The following is a 17704-nucleotide window of genomic DNA, read 5'->3' on the forward strand; positions in this document are numbered from 1 at the left end:
TTTAGTTAAATATATGACCATTAGTTATTAGTATGAAAATACTTGTTTTTCTACCATAGCCTTTGAAACTGAAAGTTAATATACAATGCCACTTTTCCTTTTTTTAAAAATCACTGTTTTATACTATGGAAGAATAGATTTTACTTAATATTTACATATTTATAGATAATCCATTCTTCTTTACAGTGTATAATACAATATGATTTTTCAGGTAAAAATGATATACTTACTCAAATGAGGATTTACAGGTGCTGGAAAGAAAGCAAAAAATACAGATACATTAGGAAGACTTATATGTCATTTATAAAGAAAAATTTAATTAGTCTACTCAGAGAACCGTAGTTTCTTCTGAATCTAATGACAACAGTAAGAATTCTATCTGCAGTCCATTTTGTTCTATGGGACACAGTGCAGTCCACTTTGAATTTATATTAAGAACATCCAAGTACCACAAAGATCAGTGTTAAAAATCACGAGGGAGTTGTCCATTTTCCAAGGAATGCAATGCTAACCTTTTACATCTTAACCAGTGCTAAAGAAACCCAGAAGTCAAAGAAGCTATTGGTAAAACAATCTATAATCGAGATGAATTAACAATGTAAGCAATTGTAAGTAAGAAAAAGTAAGGGATTATACTATGTTTTGTGCTGTATTCACTTTTATTGAAAATAATATAACTATAATATACTAATAATTATATAATACAATGTTATAATAAATAATGAATTTCTCAAATCATGTCATGCATCAGAAACAAATACATCAATACTGCTTGGTTTAATTAAATTAAAATATATACAGACACACACAGATGTACTACACAGAGAGAGAGAGAGAGAGAGAGAGAGAGAGAAGAGAGAGAGACAGACACACACACACACACACACACACACACACACACACACACACACATGTCGAAATTTCCGAACATAGAGTTACCATATTTTAAGTGATGTGACACAATTTGTACTTTCTGTGTAGGCATGCAAAACAAATCTTAGTTTTAGAAAGCAATTATATCTTCCATAAAAATGCCAGCTGATTTCCATTGAAGGGGGGAATATAGATCTGAAGTTTTACTAACAAGTAAAAAAAATACTTCTAATCTGCAATTTAAAAGAGAATATTTCTATGGATCAGGAGCTAGCACTGAGCACAAACTTTGCTCTGGACATAACAGCCCTACTGTGTCTTCACAGAATTACAATGGGCTATAATACGCCTTCTGGAACTTCTGTTTTATCCTCCTCTCCTGTTTTAAAAAAAAGCATTTCCCTGGTGCATCACAAACCACTATGTAAACTTGTAACTTCCTAAGAAAGCAAAATCTATACGCATGCACATGAAGCACGTTCATCCTTACACTAAAACACCTAGACCAATTCCAAGAATCGTCCTGTTCGGTTGTTTGCATTGGCTCTAAACAGAAACATCTATATCTTAACATCTTATCTGCCTAATAAATTTATGTTTCAGACAGAATCGGAGTATGATCATAATTATACATGGATAATTCAATGGATTTGGTGTCCTCTTAAGATAAGGAAGAGATACCAGAATACTATGCCATATGGGAACATTCCAAGATCATATGGACAAACCAGGAGGATCCTGTGCAGAAAGCAGCCATGATCTTTGGCTCTGAACAACCCAAGCTCTTCAAATGTGAGGGATAAGTTGCTGTTTTTATACATAATGTACAGTATTTTTATATATCAGCCCACACATGGTAATGGCTCCATCAACATATATAGTCTCATAAATTAGGCACAAAAAGTAAAAGTGCTACAGAGGAAGAGGTAACATAAAAGGCAGAATGGAAAACAGCTAAAAACAAATGTGAAATATCATTCAGCATCACTTTAATAAGTGGATCATTCGACCTGGGAACTGCTCTGCAGTGTTGAAGGCAGGCCTTTTCACTGAATGTTAGAATCCTGAATAGCATCAAAAATCCAATATCAGTCTCATCAGTACATATTCAGAGTTTCCTTGAATTATCAATTCTAGAAAAAAAGTTGTGAATCAACTCTTAATTTTTCAAACTTCTATTTTTTACTCACTGTGATATTGAAATAGTGAGGAAATATTGTCTACATTTACCTTACAAAGTAAACAATTACTTAAACACACACTCACCCATTAAATATTAGCATTGGAAAACAAAGAAACAAGGAAGCAAACAAAAACCCACGTGTCTACTACCACAAATAGAAACAAAAACTAAGATGACCTCCAACACTTGAACCAGCAGTAATACTGGGTACTAGCCAGCCATAAAGAAATACAAGCTGTCGGTTCCAAAAGGGACTTCAAAGTTTAATTGTACTGTTAAGTTAAATAAGTTGATTCTAAAGGTGTCCTATGTTTTTCTAAAAACGTACCATTCAGATGATAGGAACCACAGAAACATTAAAAATATTGTCAGCTGCCAGTGTTCAAGAGGGTGGGACAAATGGTCTAGACTTATGGACTTTTAGTGCAATTAAACACACCAGTTCTCCAGTATAATACTGGAGGTATGGTGAGCTACATTGAGCACTTTAGGTACAACGCGCACAGTGAGCCCTACTGTATGCTATTGACTTGTATTATATCAATATTCATTAGTCTACAAAAAGCACTCAATATACTGAAAAACTTAGTAATGTCGTCCCAGGACAGGACTCCCCAAGTGCCTCCTCAGTTTCCTGAAGCTTTTTTTTTTTTTTGATGTATCTCATAGCCATTTTTATTTCTTCTAGTGAGAAATCTCTGTTTACATCCATGGTCCATTTTTTTTTCCTGAAGCTTTAAAACTACTTTGAAAATCTATTTAAAATCACATTAAAATGGATCTTGGTTCCTAACATCTTAATGATTGAAGTTTTAAACCAAGAAAGGAAAGAAGAAAGGAGGGATGGGGGAAGGAAAGGAGGAGAAAAGGGAGAAAAAAGAAAAGTTTTGAAAAGGCAACACACTGATATTGTATCAAGGTAGTAAAAACAAAGGGATATTTTTGACAGGATCACAGGGCTCAGCTTTCGCTGAAGGTTTTTACATTACACATTTGTAACCTCACATTAACTTTGCAATGACTAAAATCTTTTTGATTATTTGTTTGGCTGTTTTTATCTCATTCTTGATGATTTAGAGAATATGTTAACTTTTACTTTGTGGATACTGTCAAAATAAATATTCCACAAAATTTCATGCACAAATAAATACTTGTAAAAATTTTTTTAAAACCTACTTACCCGTATATTTAATTACACGAATTGTTGAATCTCCTTCACCAAATTTAGTGAGAGGAGTCAGTCGGACTTCATAGGCCTCTGGTTTTATAAGTTCAGTCAAGTTATATGTAATTAGTTCTCCCTTTTGAATATTCCCATTTATTTTAATCTCCTGTTCCCACCAACGTTGCTGTCCAGCCTGAAATCAAAACAATTGTATAGTAATATTTCTAGCATCTAATTAAAAAATTCTGATAATTCAAAGAAAATGAAAAGCAATTTGTAAGTTTATAAACATGCCATATTATATACATATATTTTATAAAGTATTACATCTCGCAAATGTTTCTTGATAACTGCAAAATTATCAGAGGTCAATTAAATAGACTCAGTTGATTTTAATGGGTTAGTTTACATTGAAAGAACCTCAAACAAACACCTTCATCTGATATTTTAAAAAAGGGTATGTATAACTACATCTTACATAAATTATTGATGATGTATTAAATTCTTAAATAGTGGTCACACTTTAACCATATCAACGAGCATATTTATTATGTACCAAATAATTTCCAGAGTGAACTGTAAGTATTAGAGTTTTGATACAGACATGACTATAACCTTAGCTGTTTAGTCCATTGAAAACAGAAATACAATGAAGACTTAAATTAAACTCACTATAAAATGATTCCTAAAACTCATACATGTGATTAAAAAATTAAAATAACAAAGGGTTCAAGAGTGATTCAGTGTCAATGGGAAGGATCCATTTCTAAGTCATCAGAGGGCAGTTGCATCAGAATGATGCTTGGTAGTAAATATGATGAAAATCAAGATGGAAATGTCAGTGACCTGAAATAAGTTGTTCAGTTTAGCAAAAGGGATTAAAACCCTACTAGATCAAGCCAAAAAGGAATGAGTGGCACACAGTATCCTACACTGAACATACAATGCTCAGATAATTTTATGATTATTTGGGGGAGGGGCACCAAGTACTGAATTAAGGCCTTCACACATGATGGCAAGCACTTTAATTAGAGAAATTTTAATCCATCAACATGGCTGCAATCTCAAGGGATCTTATCCAAAGATATTATCTGACCAGATGCAGACATATCCTGGAATATAGTATGATCTGATTGAAAAACAGACATGCCCCTAGTACACACATTTACTCCCAAACAATGCAGATAAGGTCAGTTTGAGGAAGGAAGGAGCCATGTTTGAAAATGACAACTAATTGAGGGGCAGACAAAGTGATGAATCAGAGAAAGATTTGACACCTTGAGTCAAAGGTAAGATAAGCCCAACTTTCAAAAGGACAGGAGAGAGATGTGACTTAAGAGAGCAGGAGAGAGAGAGGGAGAGAGGGGGAGAGAGAGAGAGACAGAGAGAGAGACAGAGAGAGAGGGTGAAATCAAGAGAGAGGGTGAAGGAGAGGGAGAGGGAGACGGAGAAGGAGAGGGAGACGGAGAGGGAGAGGGAGAGGGAGAGGGAGAGGGAGAGGGAGAGGGAGAAGGAGAAGGAGAAGGTATTTTTACAAAGACAGGTGGCAGGTAAATATAGAACAAGCAGAGAATGAGAAGAAGTCAAAAGATTAGAACAGATTACCAGAGTTAGTTTGAAGCCAAGCAGAGCAACTTAGTCAGAAGCTGCTGAGAGAAGCAGTTTGAACCAGTCTGCATGGAGAGGAGTTTGGGACAGAGCAGCTGATTTGATCCAGCCAGCCAGAGTTCAGAAAGAACCAGAAAGGGTCAGCTTATTCAGCAGTAAGCCTCTGAGAGGACACTTATCAGGTGAATGAAGGTTACTACTGTTACATTCTATCCCTGAGGTACATACTCCAGCCTTGCTCAGACAATTTTACAGAACAGTTCTATAAATGACTAGCAAAGTAAATGAGATCTTATTAAAGACGTTTCCAGATAAAATTCCCCCCAAACAATAACAACAATGAAACAAAAACAAAAATAAATCTCTTCAAGTAATTCATTTCAGTGTTAAAAGTTAATAAAAAAAAGCCAGTAGGACAACAAATAAAGAAAATGAAACAAATTCATTGATTTTTGTGATGCCACTTAAATGTGATTTGGACCCTGACAATAAAGAATTGTGCAACATTAGGTAATATGCTGAAGGAAGTAGAATATGCTCTTTTCTTTTTAGATGGAAAAACTGAACAAACTCCAATATTTATAATGAACTTATTAATAGACTAGAAATAAGAACTAAATTAATTCTATGAGTGAAACTGAACATAAATCTATGATACTTTATCAATATTGTTTCATGTACTACAATTGTTTATTTTGGAACTCAAACTGAGCAGACCATTGAGGCTTCTCTAATCACATATACAAATAAAAACACAGTCAGTAATTGAGACTGTGGTCCTGCCTGCTTAGATATAGAACCACCTGGTATTTTTAACAGTCTCTCTGAGTCTCTTTCCTTCCCTCTTTCTTTCTTATACTTGAAATTCCCTTATACATATAATACCTCTTCTTTATTTCTGACTCACATGAATGCCTTTTATTAACATTTCAAATTTTTGTTAATTAAGTTATTGGATCCAGTTCATTAGAGCTCTTGATAGATAATTATTGATTAATCTACTATAGGAAATTATATTTTTTGTTTTATTTTTAACATATTTTGCTTGCTTATCCAATGTTCAATATATGAGTTGCTATATAGATGGTAGACAAATGTTATATTATAGGCATAGTTTATTTATACTGTTCATATCTGAAATATATTACATATACTCTTGTTTATGTTAACTTATATTGGATATAGTTATTTTTTAAATATGCTGATCATGTGCTTTAAAAATCTCCTAGGTAGGGGCTCTTTGGAACTAAAAACAATGATACAGAATTTTCAAGAAATAACTTTGTTCAGACATGCTCCTATGGGCATCTAATAATGCCATTCAGTCCTTTGACTTCAAAATCCTTTGATAACTCACATAAAGGTGGAGAAAATTCCCTAGTCTTCAATTGGTCTTAGGTATTTGTTATTTCCCTCAAAGTGTTAAAAATCAAAGTTCAATTTTGACTTGATGATGAATAGGTGAGGGCAACAATTATTTGAGTAGGAATTTCAGTTACTAACATGGATAGCCATGTTTTTTCAGATTTTCACATGGTAGTTCTCTCTTATGTATATGTATACATATATGCATGAATTCTTTATATGTATACATATTATATTAATATACTATATATGCATACATGTATATGTATGTATGCATGCATATATGTATGTACATATATTCATATAAAGACTGATTTTTTCTCTGAAAGGTGTTTAGTCCTAACTATATAGCTTGGATTCCCACTGCTGTAATTACTCTACTGTTAAACTTCTGGAAATGAAATTCTCCAACATGTGTGCAGTTAGTGTTTCTCACTAATTTTTTCTCACGAATAATGAACAAATGGTGGAATTAAGAAGACACTGTCATATGTAATTCTTAGAGCTCTCTTCACAGAAGAGAGAAAAAAGCATGCTGTGGAAGAGATCTGTGTGGAGAATAAAAGAATATATGCATCCTTACCTAAGTATTAGGTCTCAGGAAGCTCATATAGTTAACATTAAAAGACAAGATAAGATATCTCCGGTGTGATTGCATCTCCTAGAATTGTCAGTGAAGCTATACCTATGAGGCCTCACCAACATGGCTGCCTCTAGAAGACCCAATCAAGGATGACACCAACAAGCATGGTAACATGGAGGGGAAAATCACACAGGGTCTTGATCCTAGAAAAAAAAAACTATAGACAACTGAGAGATTCTGAGAGTAACCCATCATTTGGATATATGTACATGTTTAGCCCTGAAAAATATGTGGGTACAGTTAATATCATACATACAGATCAGATCATATTTACATGCTTACAAACATATAAATATATATTATACACACATGTAACAACAATTACTTTAAAAAGAGGCCAGGAGCCATGAGTCAGAGAGAGATCCAGGGTGTAGGTATAAGGGAATACTGGGAGAGAGGAAAAGAAAAGAGGAAAAACAATGTAGTTACATTTAAATTTAGTAAATAAATGCATAGGGATAATATAAAAATATAGAAGATAATGAATGTGACTATGGTTAAAGCAGGAAGTTAAAACACATCAAAGTGTAGAGAGTAAGTGTCAAAGGAATATTCAGTCATATATAGGATATCTTTATGTCCTGCCCGTTCTCAAAACTCTGAGACTATTGAAGAAGGGGAAAAAATTTAAAATCGATAGATTGGGGATCACCAAAGGAAAACAGTGTATTCTGGAAATGACCAAGCCTCTGAACTCATGAATTCACAGCAGCTCTGTGGTTGCCTGCCCAAGAGCCCACAGGATCACATTCAACATCTGTACTAGCTGGTTTGTGTGTCAACTTGACACAAGCTGGAGTTATCACAGAGAAAGAAGCCTCAGTTGAGGAAATGCCTCCATGAGACCCAGCTGTAAGGCATTTTCTCAACTAGTGATCAAGGGAGGAAGACCCAACCCATTGTGGGTGGTGCCATCCCTGGGCTGGTAGTCTTGGGTTCAAGCTGAGCAAGCCAGGGGAAGCAAGCTAGTGAGTAACATCACTCCATGGCCTCTGCATCAGCACCTGGTTCCAGATCTGCTTGAGTTTCAGTCCTGACTTCCTTTGGTGATGGAGAGCAATGTGGAAGTGTAAGCTGAATAAACCCTTTCCTTCTCAACTTGCTTCTTGATCATGATATTTGTACAGGAATAGAAACCCTGACTAAGACAACATCCCAATATGAATGGTGAAGAAGCTTATAATCCCCTAACCAACAGAGGAAATATGGACGGACAACTGAGAGCTAGGAGTAGAGTCTTTTGTTCTTTAAGGCTGTAGTCCCTGGTAGGTCAACACCACACCCTTTTTAAAGAGAAAAGAATTTGGGAGGAGTTGGGAGTAAGTGTGAATTTGTAAGCACATAATGAAAACAGTATCTGTGATTATAATCAAAACTCTAAGAAGAATCAATCAAATTGTACATTTTAAAAGTTTGCTGTCATTATCATTTCCCATTAGTGAAATGTGTAAGCCTTAACTTTTAATAACTGTTCCACACAGAGATAACCTGAATATATTAAAAATACCTTTAAGTAAACAAGAAACAGAGTTGAGTAGCAAAATGACTCAGATAATAGCTATTTCACAGATGAAGAAACTCCAATGACTAATTAATTAGGAAAAGCTAAGTCTTCACAATGAGTCAATGAAATAGAAATTAAATCCATATTATTTCACATAATCAGGTAGAAGAAAACATTTAAAATTGAGCAGTGTTAAAGTTTGGAGCCGCTATAAAATAATAAGAAACTTTAAGGAGGTCAGAACCTATGTGCAAGGAAGAAAAGTGAATGTGAGGTCACCTCACTAACAAATGAGGCCGTAAAGGTGTTGAGGATTCACATAGGTGCCTGGAACATGTTCAGTCTGTAGAGGATTTATGGCACAGTAGACATCTGTGATAAGTTATCTGATAGCCTTGGTTTCTTTTAGCTCCATATCACATGGGATAAGAAATCACCAAGTGAATGGCACATATGCCTTGGTGCATCTGAGGGACCCTGAGCTTTAAAATCCATAGATCGTATAACTGACAGCAACCAAGCTTGCCCAACATATTTATATCTTTATTGCACTGGACATCAAATCTTCCCTCTATTTCAGAAAGGGAAATTATTCTCTAAGGAAGTTTGCTGTGTATATGAACTTAAAAATAGACATAATAAAATGACAAAGTATGTCTATCCACACATGACACTCAGAAGGAGATATTTATAAAAATCTATCTTGCAAGCATGTAGCCCTGTTGGATATGTAAACTGGACCAAGTTTACAAGACATTCAAACACATTACAGATTGAACAGTTGAATTCCCATAATCAGTGACAGGGATAGTCAAACATTAAAAGCATAAAAAATGGTGTAAGCATAAGTAAATTATAGATAATAATAAAATCATAGGCCATCCCTAAAATATCTCTAGAGGCCACAGTTTCTTCAAAATAACTTAATGTAATAACAATTCTTCTGTCTTTAGATTTTAAGTTTTATATGTCTGTGCTTAAGGCAAAAGTAAAATTATCTCAAAAGGTAGATAAAAATCAACTTTCAGATAAATGTATAAAAGCAAATGTTTTACTATTTATTATCTCTTTTAGTATTATTGTCAAGAGAGAATAGTTGAAACAAGATACAATGTCCTGGCCAGGTAAGCTTCAGACCACTCTAATATGGTGCACATGCAGAGGAAGAGACTATAGGTATTTTGTTGATACAATGAAGTTTCTGTTCAATTGTTTCAGCTAGTGTAGCCATGTCAAAGTTGTTATATACTACAAAGTGCATAGTTTCACATGTTTATTAAAAACCCAATACCTTTTGTTCCAAGCCTTTGATTTAAAGCTATGATGAAAGTATATATTTCAGTAATTGAAAGCATAAGCAATTGAATACTACGTATTACATATCAGCTAGCTGTGCAAAATACACAGATGGAAAATGGAAGGCATTGTTCTCACATACACACAAATGCACAATTACACCCACTTGCTAAGGATAAAACCACCACCAAGCAATTGGAAACGAGGGATCCAGACCATAAATATAGTCCACGTCCCCAATTTGTCCCTCCTGTGTGCTGAGGAACTCAAGTGTTAAAATGCTTTTTCATGTCAATTTAAAAACCCATTTCCTCTTCCCTAATAGATTTGTTTCTTTTGTATAACTTAGAGCTAGCTGATGCCCCAAAGTCCTCACAATGTGGCTATTTTTATTAAAAATGGTGGTTTTATTTGTTTATTTAATTTTTACCACATGAGATAATTAAACAGCTATTGATAGAAAGGTCTAAGGAAGAAAAAGGAAGCATTAAATGCTTCCTTTAATTTTCAAAGGAAGAAAATGAGGTACTTTAAACATTTAGACAACAAGTCTGTAACAGACTTAAAATGGAAAGCGAGAAATGAAACTATGCTACCATTTCTTGGTCATCCCATCTGGATGATGACTCTCTAACAGCGCTCTCATGGACTTCACGGCAAGGACTGGATAAGGGAGAACTAACAGGGAACACCGGGTACTTTAACTGAATATAAGACAAGTGCATATCATATGCACACCAGCATTTCTCTCGTTTTAATGTGACTAGCTGAGAAAGAGACTCTCTCTCATAGGAACGGCTATTTGTGTGCACCAGTCATTCTGCAAGGCAGTACAATAATGGGTTGTAAAAATATGAACATTACAGAGCCTAATTCATACATCCATATCATTATCCACAGAACAAGTCTTTAAGATGTTATTTCATGGCTGCAAATAATTTCCTGATCCATCATTCTCATATGCTGATGGTACAGAGTTAACAATGTTTCCAATACGGTGTTTCCATTCGTGCATGTACCTTGGTTATATTCATCCATCTTGTCAGTCTTTCCTAACCACCCTCTCTCATCCTCCTATGCCTCTTTCTCGTGTATATTCCCATTTTTAATTTCGTACCCCACACAAGTATCTACATATGATAGAGAAGATCCAACATTTGTTTTCATGAGACTGGCTTATTTCATCTAACACAAGGGTCTCAAGTTGAATCCTTTTATTTTCTACTATGCACATGTACTGTATTTTTATTGTCCCAAATAAAAGACACATGCCATGGATTTCAGAGGTCCTTTTTTGTTTGGTTGGTTTTGTTTTTATTTTCGATTTCTTTTAGTATCATCTTGTAAAAGAAAGGAACTTTTGTAGGAACTCTTCTTACTAAGAGTTACTTCTCATATACTGTTGGGAATAAGTTCAAACTCTCATCAACCTTGCTACTGGCAAGGTCTTCTCTAGGGAATGTGTGGAGGTTTATTCCTTTTTGTCTGTCACACCTCTTTGGAAGTCTGACTATTATTTTTATATTAGAGTTAAGTAGCATTCCATGAAAGCCAACTTCATTTTGATGGACTGATATATGCCTAGCCTCTCGATAGAAAGCATCCGCATTTGCCGATTAAAATTTCCATCATCTCCTGAGGAATGAGGGCAACATCCATCTCTGCTCATTGTATTTCCATCGCCACCAATTTAATAAGGCATTGTCAGGTTGACACTATCTATGGCTTTAATAGGAATCAGACTATGATGAAAATGAAGCTTGGAAAGCATTGGGGATCCATATTGAAGTTAGAATTCAAGTTTTTCTTTTTTTATTAACTTGAGTAATTCTTATTTACATTTCGAGTGTTATTCCCTTTCCCGGTTTCCAGGCAAACATCCCCCTAATCCCTCCCCCTCCCCTCCTTTATGGGTGTTCCCCTCCCCATCCTCCCCCCATTGCCGCCCTCCCCCCCAACAATCTAGTTCACTGGGGGTTCAGTCTTAGCAGGGCCCAGGGCTTTCCCTTCCACTGGTGCTCTTACTAGGATATTCATTGCTACCTATGAGGTCAGAGTCCAGGGTCAGTCCATGTATAGTCTTTAGGTAGTGGCTTAGTCCCTGGAAGCTCTGGTTGCTTGGCATTGTTGTACATATGGGGTCTCGAGCCCCTTCAAGCTCTTCCAGTTCTTTCTCTGATTCCTTCAACGGGGGTCCTATTCTCAGTTCAGTGGTTTGCTGCTGGCACAGAATTCAAGTTTTAATGCTGCTTTGATATAAGTAATCAGCTTAGTAGACATGAACTAGTAAGCATGTTAACTCTCTGTGTGTCAACTAGACTCTTTCATTATTGGAAGAAGATATAAACATAATTTTCTGGTTACTGAAATGATCTACAGTAAATGTAAGGAATACCTTAAAATTTTGGTCCCATAGTTTGAGATTCAGAGTAATGTTACATCATGAAATTGAAGAGCACCAGAAAGTTATGTTCAGAGGCAATTAGAGAAATGTGAATTCTATATCAAATTTCTCAAATAGGACTATTCTGATATTTCTACGACTCATTTTTACTTCATTCCTGATAACATATAATTAACTCATGCTATGCTAAGTTGAACTTAGTAGATTTAAGATTTGGAATTGACACATTCAAGTTATGTATATATTCAGGTGTGCTGAGGACCGAGGACTCCAGAGAAGTACATAAGCTAGGACAGTAGTGGAAGTAGCAGGAAGCCTATCTTGAGGTCATTTCCACTGACCCATTTTTATTCTTTAAGACAGTGGTTCTCCTAATGCCGCAACCCTTTAATACAGTCCCTCATATTATAGTAGACCATAAGGTTATTTTGATTATATGCTACTTCCTTTTTTCCTCACTGAATACATTTAATAAGGAATAGAGTGAAACTGCTTCTTGTTCAAATTCCATGAATCTATAACTTTAGTTATACTGGGCACCTGAGTGGACCTTGTTCAATGGGTGCTGAGAATATTAAAAGCTTCTTTGATATCTTTTTTCCATATATGCTTCTTCCTAAATGTAATTTTGATACTGTTATGAGAGTAATGTAAATTTCTGATATGTAGGATATCTGATATATGATCCCACAGGGGTAGCGACCAACAGTTTGGGAACCACTACTCTACCGTGGTTAGTCCACTTCATCTGTACTTTCTGCTCCTATTCTAGAATGTAGAATTCATTTCTTTATGTAGCTGGACTTGTCTTGGTCCTTGTTCAGAAATCCTTGGGTTTCTAAAGTTAACCACAGGTCCTGTGTGAACAGCAACATGTCAGCCCTGTTCAGGCATTTTTAATATTCTATCAGCATCTCGAATACTAGTGAGAAGGGGATGCTAGGTCCCATTGCCTCCAGATCTGATTCTATCTGCTATATAATGCTACCAAGGATCCCCTCCCTGTGCAGGATACAGAACATCTATGCAAGACTACACCTCCCTAGGAGATGCAGGGAAGACTGCTGTCTTAATTCCTTAGCCTTTTCTCCATCTCCCAAAGAAAACACTTTAACGTGTGTAGTGAGTTACTATGAACCTGATTTTCAATGTCCTGAAAATGATTCCTTTCATATCCCTGATTTATATTTCTTTCAGCAGTAGTTACTTGATTATTAAACAAAACAAGAAACTGTGACAAGCCTCAAATGAAGACAGCCCTGGGCAGGCCCATGGCTTCCCTCTCCCTAGCAGGTCATGTGTTTTCCTTCTGTGTTTTTCTGAGTAAGAGATTGCGGTCTGGAGGAATGTGACATATCTGTGCAGGCAGAGTCCAGGAAACATGCTAGCATATAAAAGGAAGAGTGGCAAAGTATAGTCAATGATGCTTTTTAGGGAAAAGTACTACATATTACTGATTCAGAACAGACTTCTGTGACAGCCAGGTAGAATGTCCTTACTCAGGGATAATACAAATAGAAAGGGGAAAAACAGATTAAGGTAAAGGAAGACTACATGCATCTCAGAACTTTCAACCTAGATTAAAGCTGTTATAACAAAGTTAAGATTGTAGCACTATGAAAATGAAAAAAAATCAGAACACGCCTTTGAACAAAGAGCCTTTGAAACCCTGAACAAAGCCAGTACTTTTAAAACAGCTAAAACCTAGCTGAACAGCTAGAAATAAGGCGAGTTCTTTACATTCCGGAATGTTCATCTGTGTATTTTAAATTAATTCAGAGTCCCAAGAGGATAGCTTCAAGATTAGGGAAGTTGCCCAGAATAATTTAAACACAGCCAACATCTATTGATTAAATTTAATGAGGTATGGTGTATCCTATGTATCTTAATGATTAGTTAATTCAACATAAAACAATTTTGGTTGCTACTTAACTACCTTTAAGTCGTATCAATATTATATTCAATCCATTTCATCAAATTTTATAGATTATCATTTTTCTATATGAATTTTTGAGAACTAGAATAATACAATTAGAGAGAAAACAAAGGATATATTAGAAGATACACTCATATAAATTTTGTTCCATGTCTTCCTTTCTTTTTGTGCTATTTTTCCCTGTTGCTTTGTTCCTCATGACTCATTATTACCATCTTAGATATTTTCTAAAACTGTTGTACTGATTATCAATTTGCAAAATCATTTATAATAATGGCCAATATTATTATTTTTTTTAAAGATTTATTCATTTATTATATATAAGTACACTGTAGCTGTCTTCAGATACACCAGAAGAGGGCATCAGATCTCTTTACAGATGGTTGTGAGCCACCATGTGGTTGCTGGGAATTGAACTCATGACCTCTGGAAGAACAGTTGGGTGCTCTTAACCGCTGAGCCATCTCTTCAGCCCCAATGGCCAATATTATTAAATACCTACTATGTGTCAATTTACTTCAGAAAATTTCTCTAACTGGATAAGGACTATCTCCTAAGACTAGCTAGACTGCCTTGGCTTGATAGTAATTAAAGAATAATCTCTTCAATTCAACATGTCATTCATCAGGAATGACTTCAGCTTAGTATGTTTTTATAAAGTGAAGTGAAAAGATACATTGTAAATTTTAATATGATGTCATATAGTATTTTTATTCAATAGGCAACATGATAACAGCTGAAATGTATGGACTTAGCTTGGAAAACAAGAAAAAAAAAGAGACTACACAAGCAAGTGTTGAAATAGAGATTAGCATTACTTACTGAATTTCAGATTAAAAATATGAACATTATTCTCTGGTCTTAGAAATCACCAAACAGCACTGGCTGATAACATTTGTAATTTTTCTAAAGCCATCTAACTTAGGTTTCCGTGATGAACAAGCCATCGAATCAATATGAGCTATCTTTGTGTGCAGTCTGTCTCTTAAACCGGGAAGTAAACAGAGAACACACAGAATATAAAGTCTCCTGTAAAATACTCTTAGCCACTTTTTAATGCTGTGTCAAGTTCTGTGCTCTTTTCCTTGACCCAGAGAAAATTTCAGACTCAGGTGACAGCATATGTTAGAGAGGATGTAGAGAGAGGAACACTCTTCTCCACTGCTGATGGGATTGCAAGCTGGTATAACCACTCAGGAGATCAGTCTGAAAGTTCCTCAGAAAATTGGAAATAGATCTAACTGAAGACCCAGCTACACCACTCTTGGACATATACTCAAAAGAGCCCCACTATGCCTCAGGGACACACGTTCCACTATGCTAATAGTGGCCTTGTTTGCGATAGCCAGAAACAACCCAGATGTCCCACAACAGAAGAATTGATACAGAAAATGTGGTTCATTTACACAGTGGAATACTACTCAGCTATTAAGAATGAGAACATCATGAGTTTTACAGGCAAATGGATGGACTAGAAAATGTCATTCTGAATGCAGTAAGTCAGGCCCAAAAGGACATACATGGTATGTACTCACTACTAAGTCAATATAAGCCAAAAGAGTAGAGAATACCCAGAATACAGTCCACAGAACCCAAGAAGGTTAACAAGCCAAAGGACCCAAGTGAGGATGCCTCAATCTCACTTGAAAGCAACGGGGGATGGGGGGGATAAGATGGAAAAGGGGACAAAGGGGGGAAGAGGGAAACATCACTATCAGGTATGGGGGGGCAGGACTGAAGCCCCAAGGGTCAGTAGAAAAAAATGAAAACAGGCAACCTTGGAAGGTAAGAGGTAAGGGGACCCTCTAGAGTATACCAGAGACTTGGGACTCTCAGAACTCAAAGAGAGGGACCTGAGATGGAATGTCCTATAGTGGGTAGAGGGAAATTTGTAGAATTCTCACCTCTAGTAGAAAGACAGGGCATCAAGTGGAGGGATGAGGTTGTCACCCCACAGTCAAAGAATCTGACCCAGAATTGTTTCTGTCTGAAAGAACTGCAGGGACAAAAATGGAGAAGAGCCCGAGGGAAAGGAGGTCCAGTGACCATTCCAAATTGGAATCCAGTTCAAGTGGAGGCTCCAAGGCCTGACATTATTACTGAGGCTGTGGTGTGACAGACAGGAGTCTAGCATGACTGCCCTGTGAAAGTCACTAGAAGCAGCTGAACAAGTCAGATGCAGATATTTACACCCAACCAATGGACAGAAGCTAGGGACCCCTGTGGTTAAATTAGGAAAGAGCTGGAAGAAGCCGAGGAGCAGGATGACCCTATAGGAAGACCAACAGTCTCCACTAACCTGGACCCATTAGATCTCCCAAACACTGAGCCACCAACCAGGCAACATATACCGGCTGATATGAGGCCTCCAACACATATACAGCAGAGGACTTCTGTGTCTTGACTCAATGAGAGATGTATCTAACCGTCAAGAGACTGGAGGCCCCAGGGAGTGGGGAGGTCTGGTGGGCTGAGGGTAGGAAGTAGGGGGGAGATGGGGTGGGGAGGTATGGAATTATGGGATGAGGAACAGTCAGAGGGCAGACCAGGTGGGTGATAAAGACTGGACTGTAAAAAAAAGCTTAAAGAATAAAAAAAAAGAATTAAAAATTATCTGAAATAAAAGGCTACAATTTTGGTAGATTTTTTATGACTTAGGAGACTCAGTAACTACTTATTGCTTATATTATATGAGTCAATGTGGCTAGTCCATTCCTTTTCTTCATGCCCTTTGTGGAAAGCATGTACATGAATGAAGATACTGTGTGACATTTCTGAAAGGTCAGTGGAGAATATATACAAAGCTGGAAATGGGTTCATTTGTTTTGTGGAAATGTTTCTATGTTTTATGTTTTTAATGCTTTGAAGATATTCTTAATTCTGGCCTGGTGCTCTAAATTCAACAAGCAAATTCAAGCATTAGAATCCGTATACACCATGAAAACAAGATAGAAAAAAAAATCAAACATCAACTGCACCTGTGTCTGATGGTTGTTTCCATGCAGCAGCATGCTGTCAGTGAGCTGTGTCTGTCTAAAGTGGGAGGTGGATGATCGCAGTCAACCATTGAACTGAGAATGGGGTACTCATTGGAGAAATTAGAGAAAGGATTGAAGGAACCGAAGGGGTTTGCAACTCCATAACAACAATACCAACCAACCAGAGCTCCCAGAGACTAAAACACCATCCAAAGAGTGCACATGGACAGACCCATGGCTCCAGCTGCTTATGTAGCAGAATATGGCCTTGTTGGGGACCAATAGGAGAAGAAGCCCTTGGTCTAGCCAAGGCTCAACCCCCCAGTATAGGGGAATGTCAGGGTGGGGAAGGGTGGGTTTATGGGTAGGGGAACACCCTCATAGAAGAAGGGGGAGGGAGGATGGGATAAGGGGTTTATGGATGGGAAACTGGGAAAGGGGATACCATTTTAAATGTCAATGAATAAAAAAAATCAAGGGCTGGGGATTTAGCTCAGTGGTAGTGTGCTTACCTAGGAAGCTCAAGGCCCTGGGTTCGGTCCCCAGCTCCGAAAAAAAGAACCAAAAAAAAAATTCAATAAAAAAGTTATAAAAAGAAATGCCCATTTATTTCATAGACCCTTCTCTTATTTTGTTTTAGTCCTATAGACTCATATACTACATATATTACCTAAATGTTATATGTAGTAATGTAAACAACAGATGGTACCATTCATCTATTTACATTGCAAAACATTTTTACAGATATT

The 17704-nt window shown here is 36.5% G+C and overlaps 1 protein-coding gene across 3 annotated transcripts in view; it reads right to left on the reverse strand.

The window, feature by feature from the left end:
• Mdga2 (MAM domain containing glycosylphosphatidylinositol anchor 2) overlaps positions 1-17704 on the reverse strand; it is an 862524-nt gene that overhangs the window by 46352 nt on the left and 798468 nt on the right. The window contains 2 exon segments of one of the 3 annotated variants that reach the window (NM_001444001.1): positions 231-251; positions 3237-3414. In NM_001444001.1, coding sequence (NP_001430930.1) covers positions 231-251; positions 3237-3414 — 199 coding nt within the window. 3 annotated transcript variants of the gene reach the window in all.

The sequence above is a fragment of the Rattus norvegicus genome, chromosome 6 (genome assembly GCF_021556685.1).
Source record: "Rattus norvegicus strain SHRSP/BbbUtx chromosome 6, alternate assembly SHRSP_T2T, whole genome shotgun sequence".
Lineage (NCBI taxonomy): Eukaryota > Metazoa > Chordata > Mammalia > Rodentia > Muridae > Rattus > Rattus norvegicus.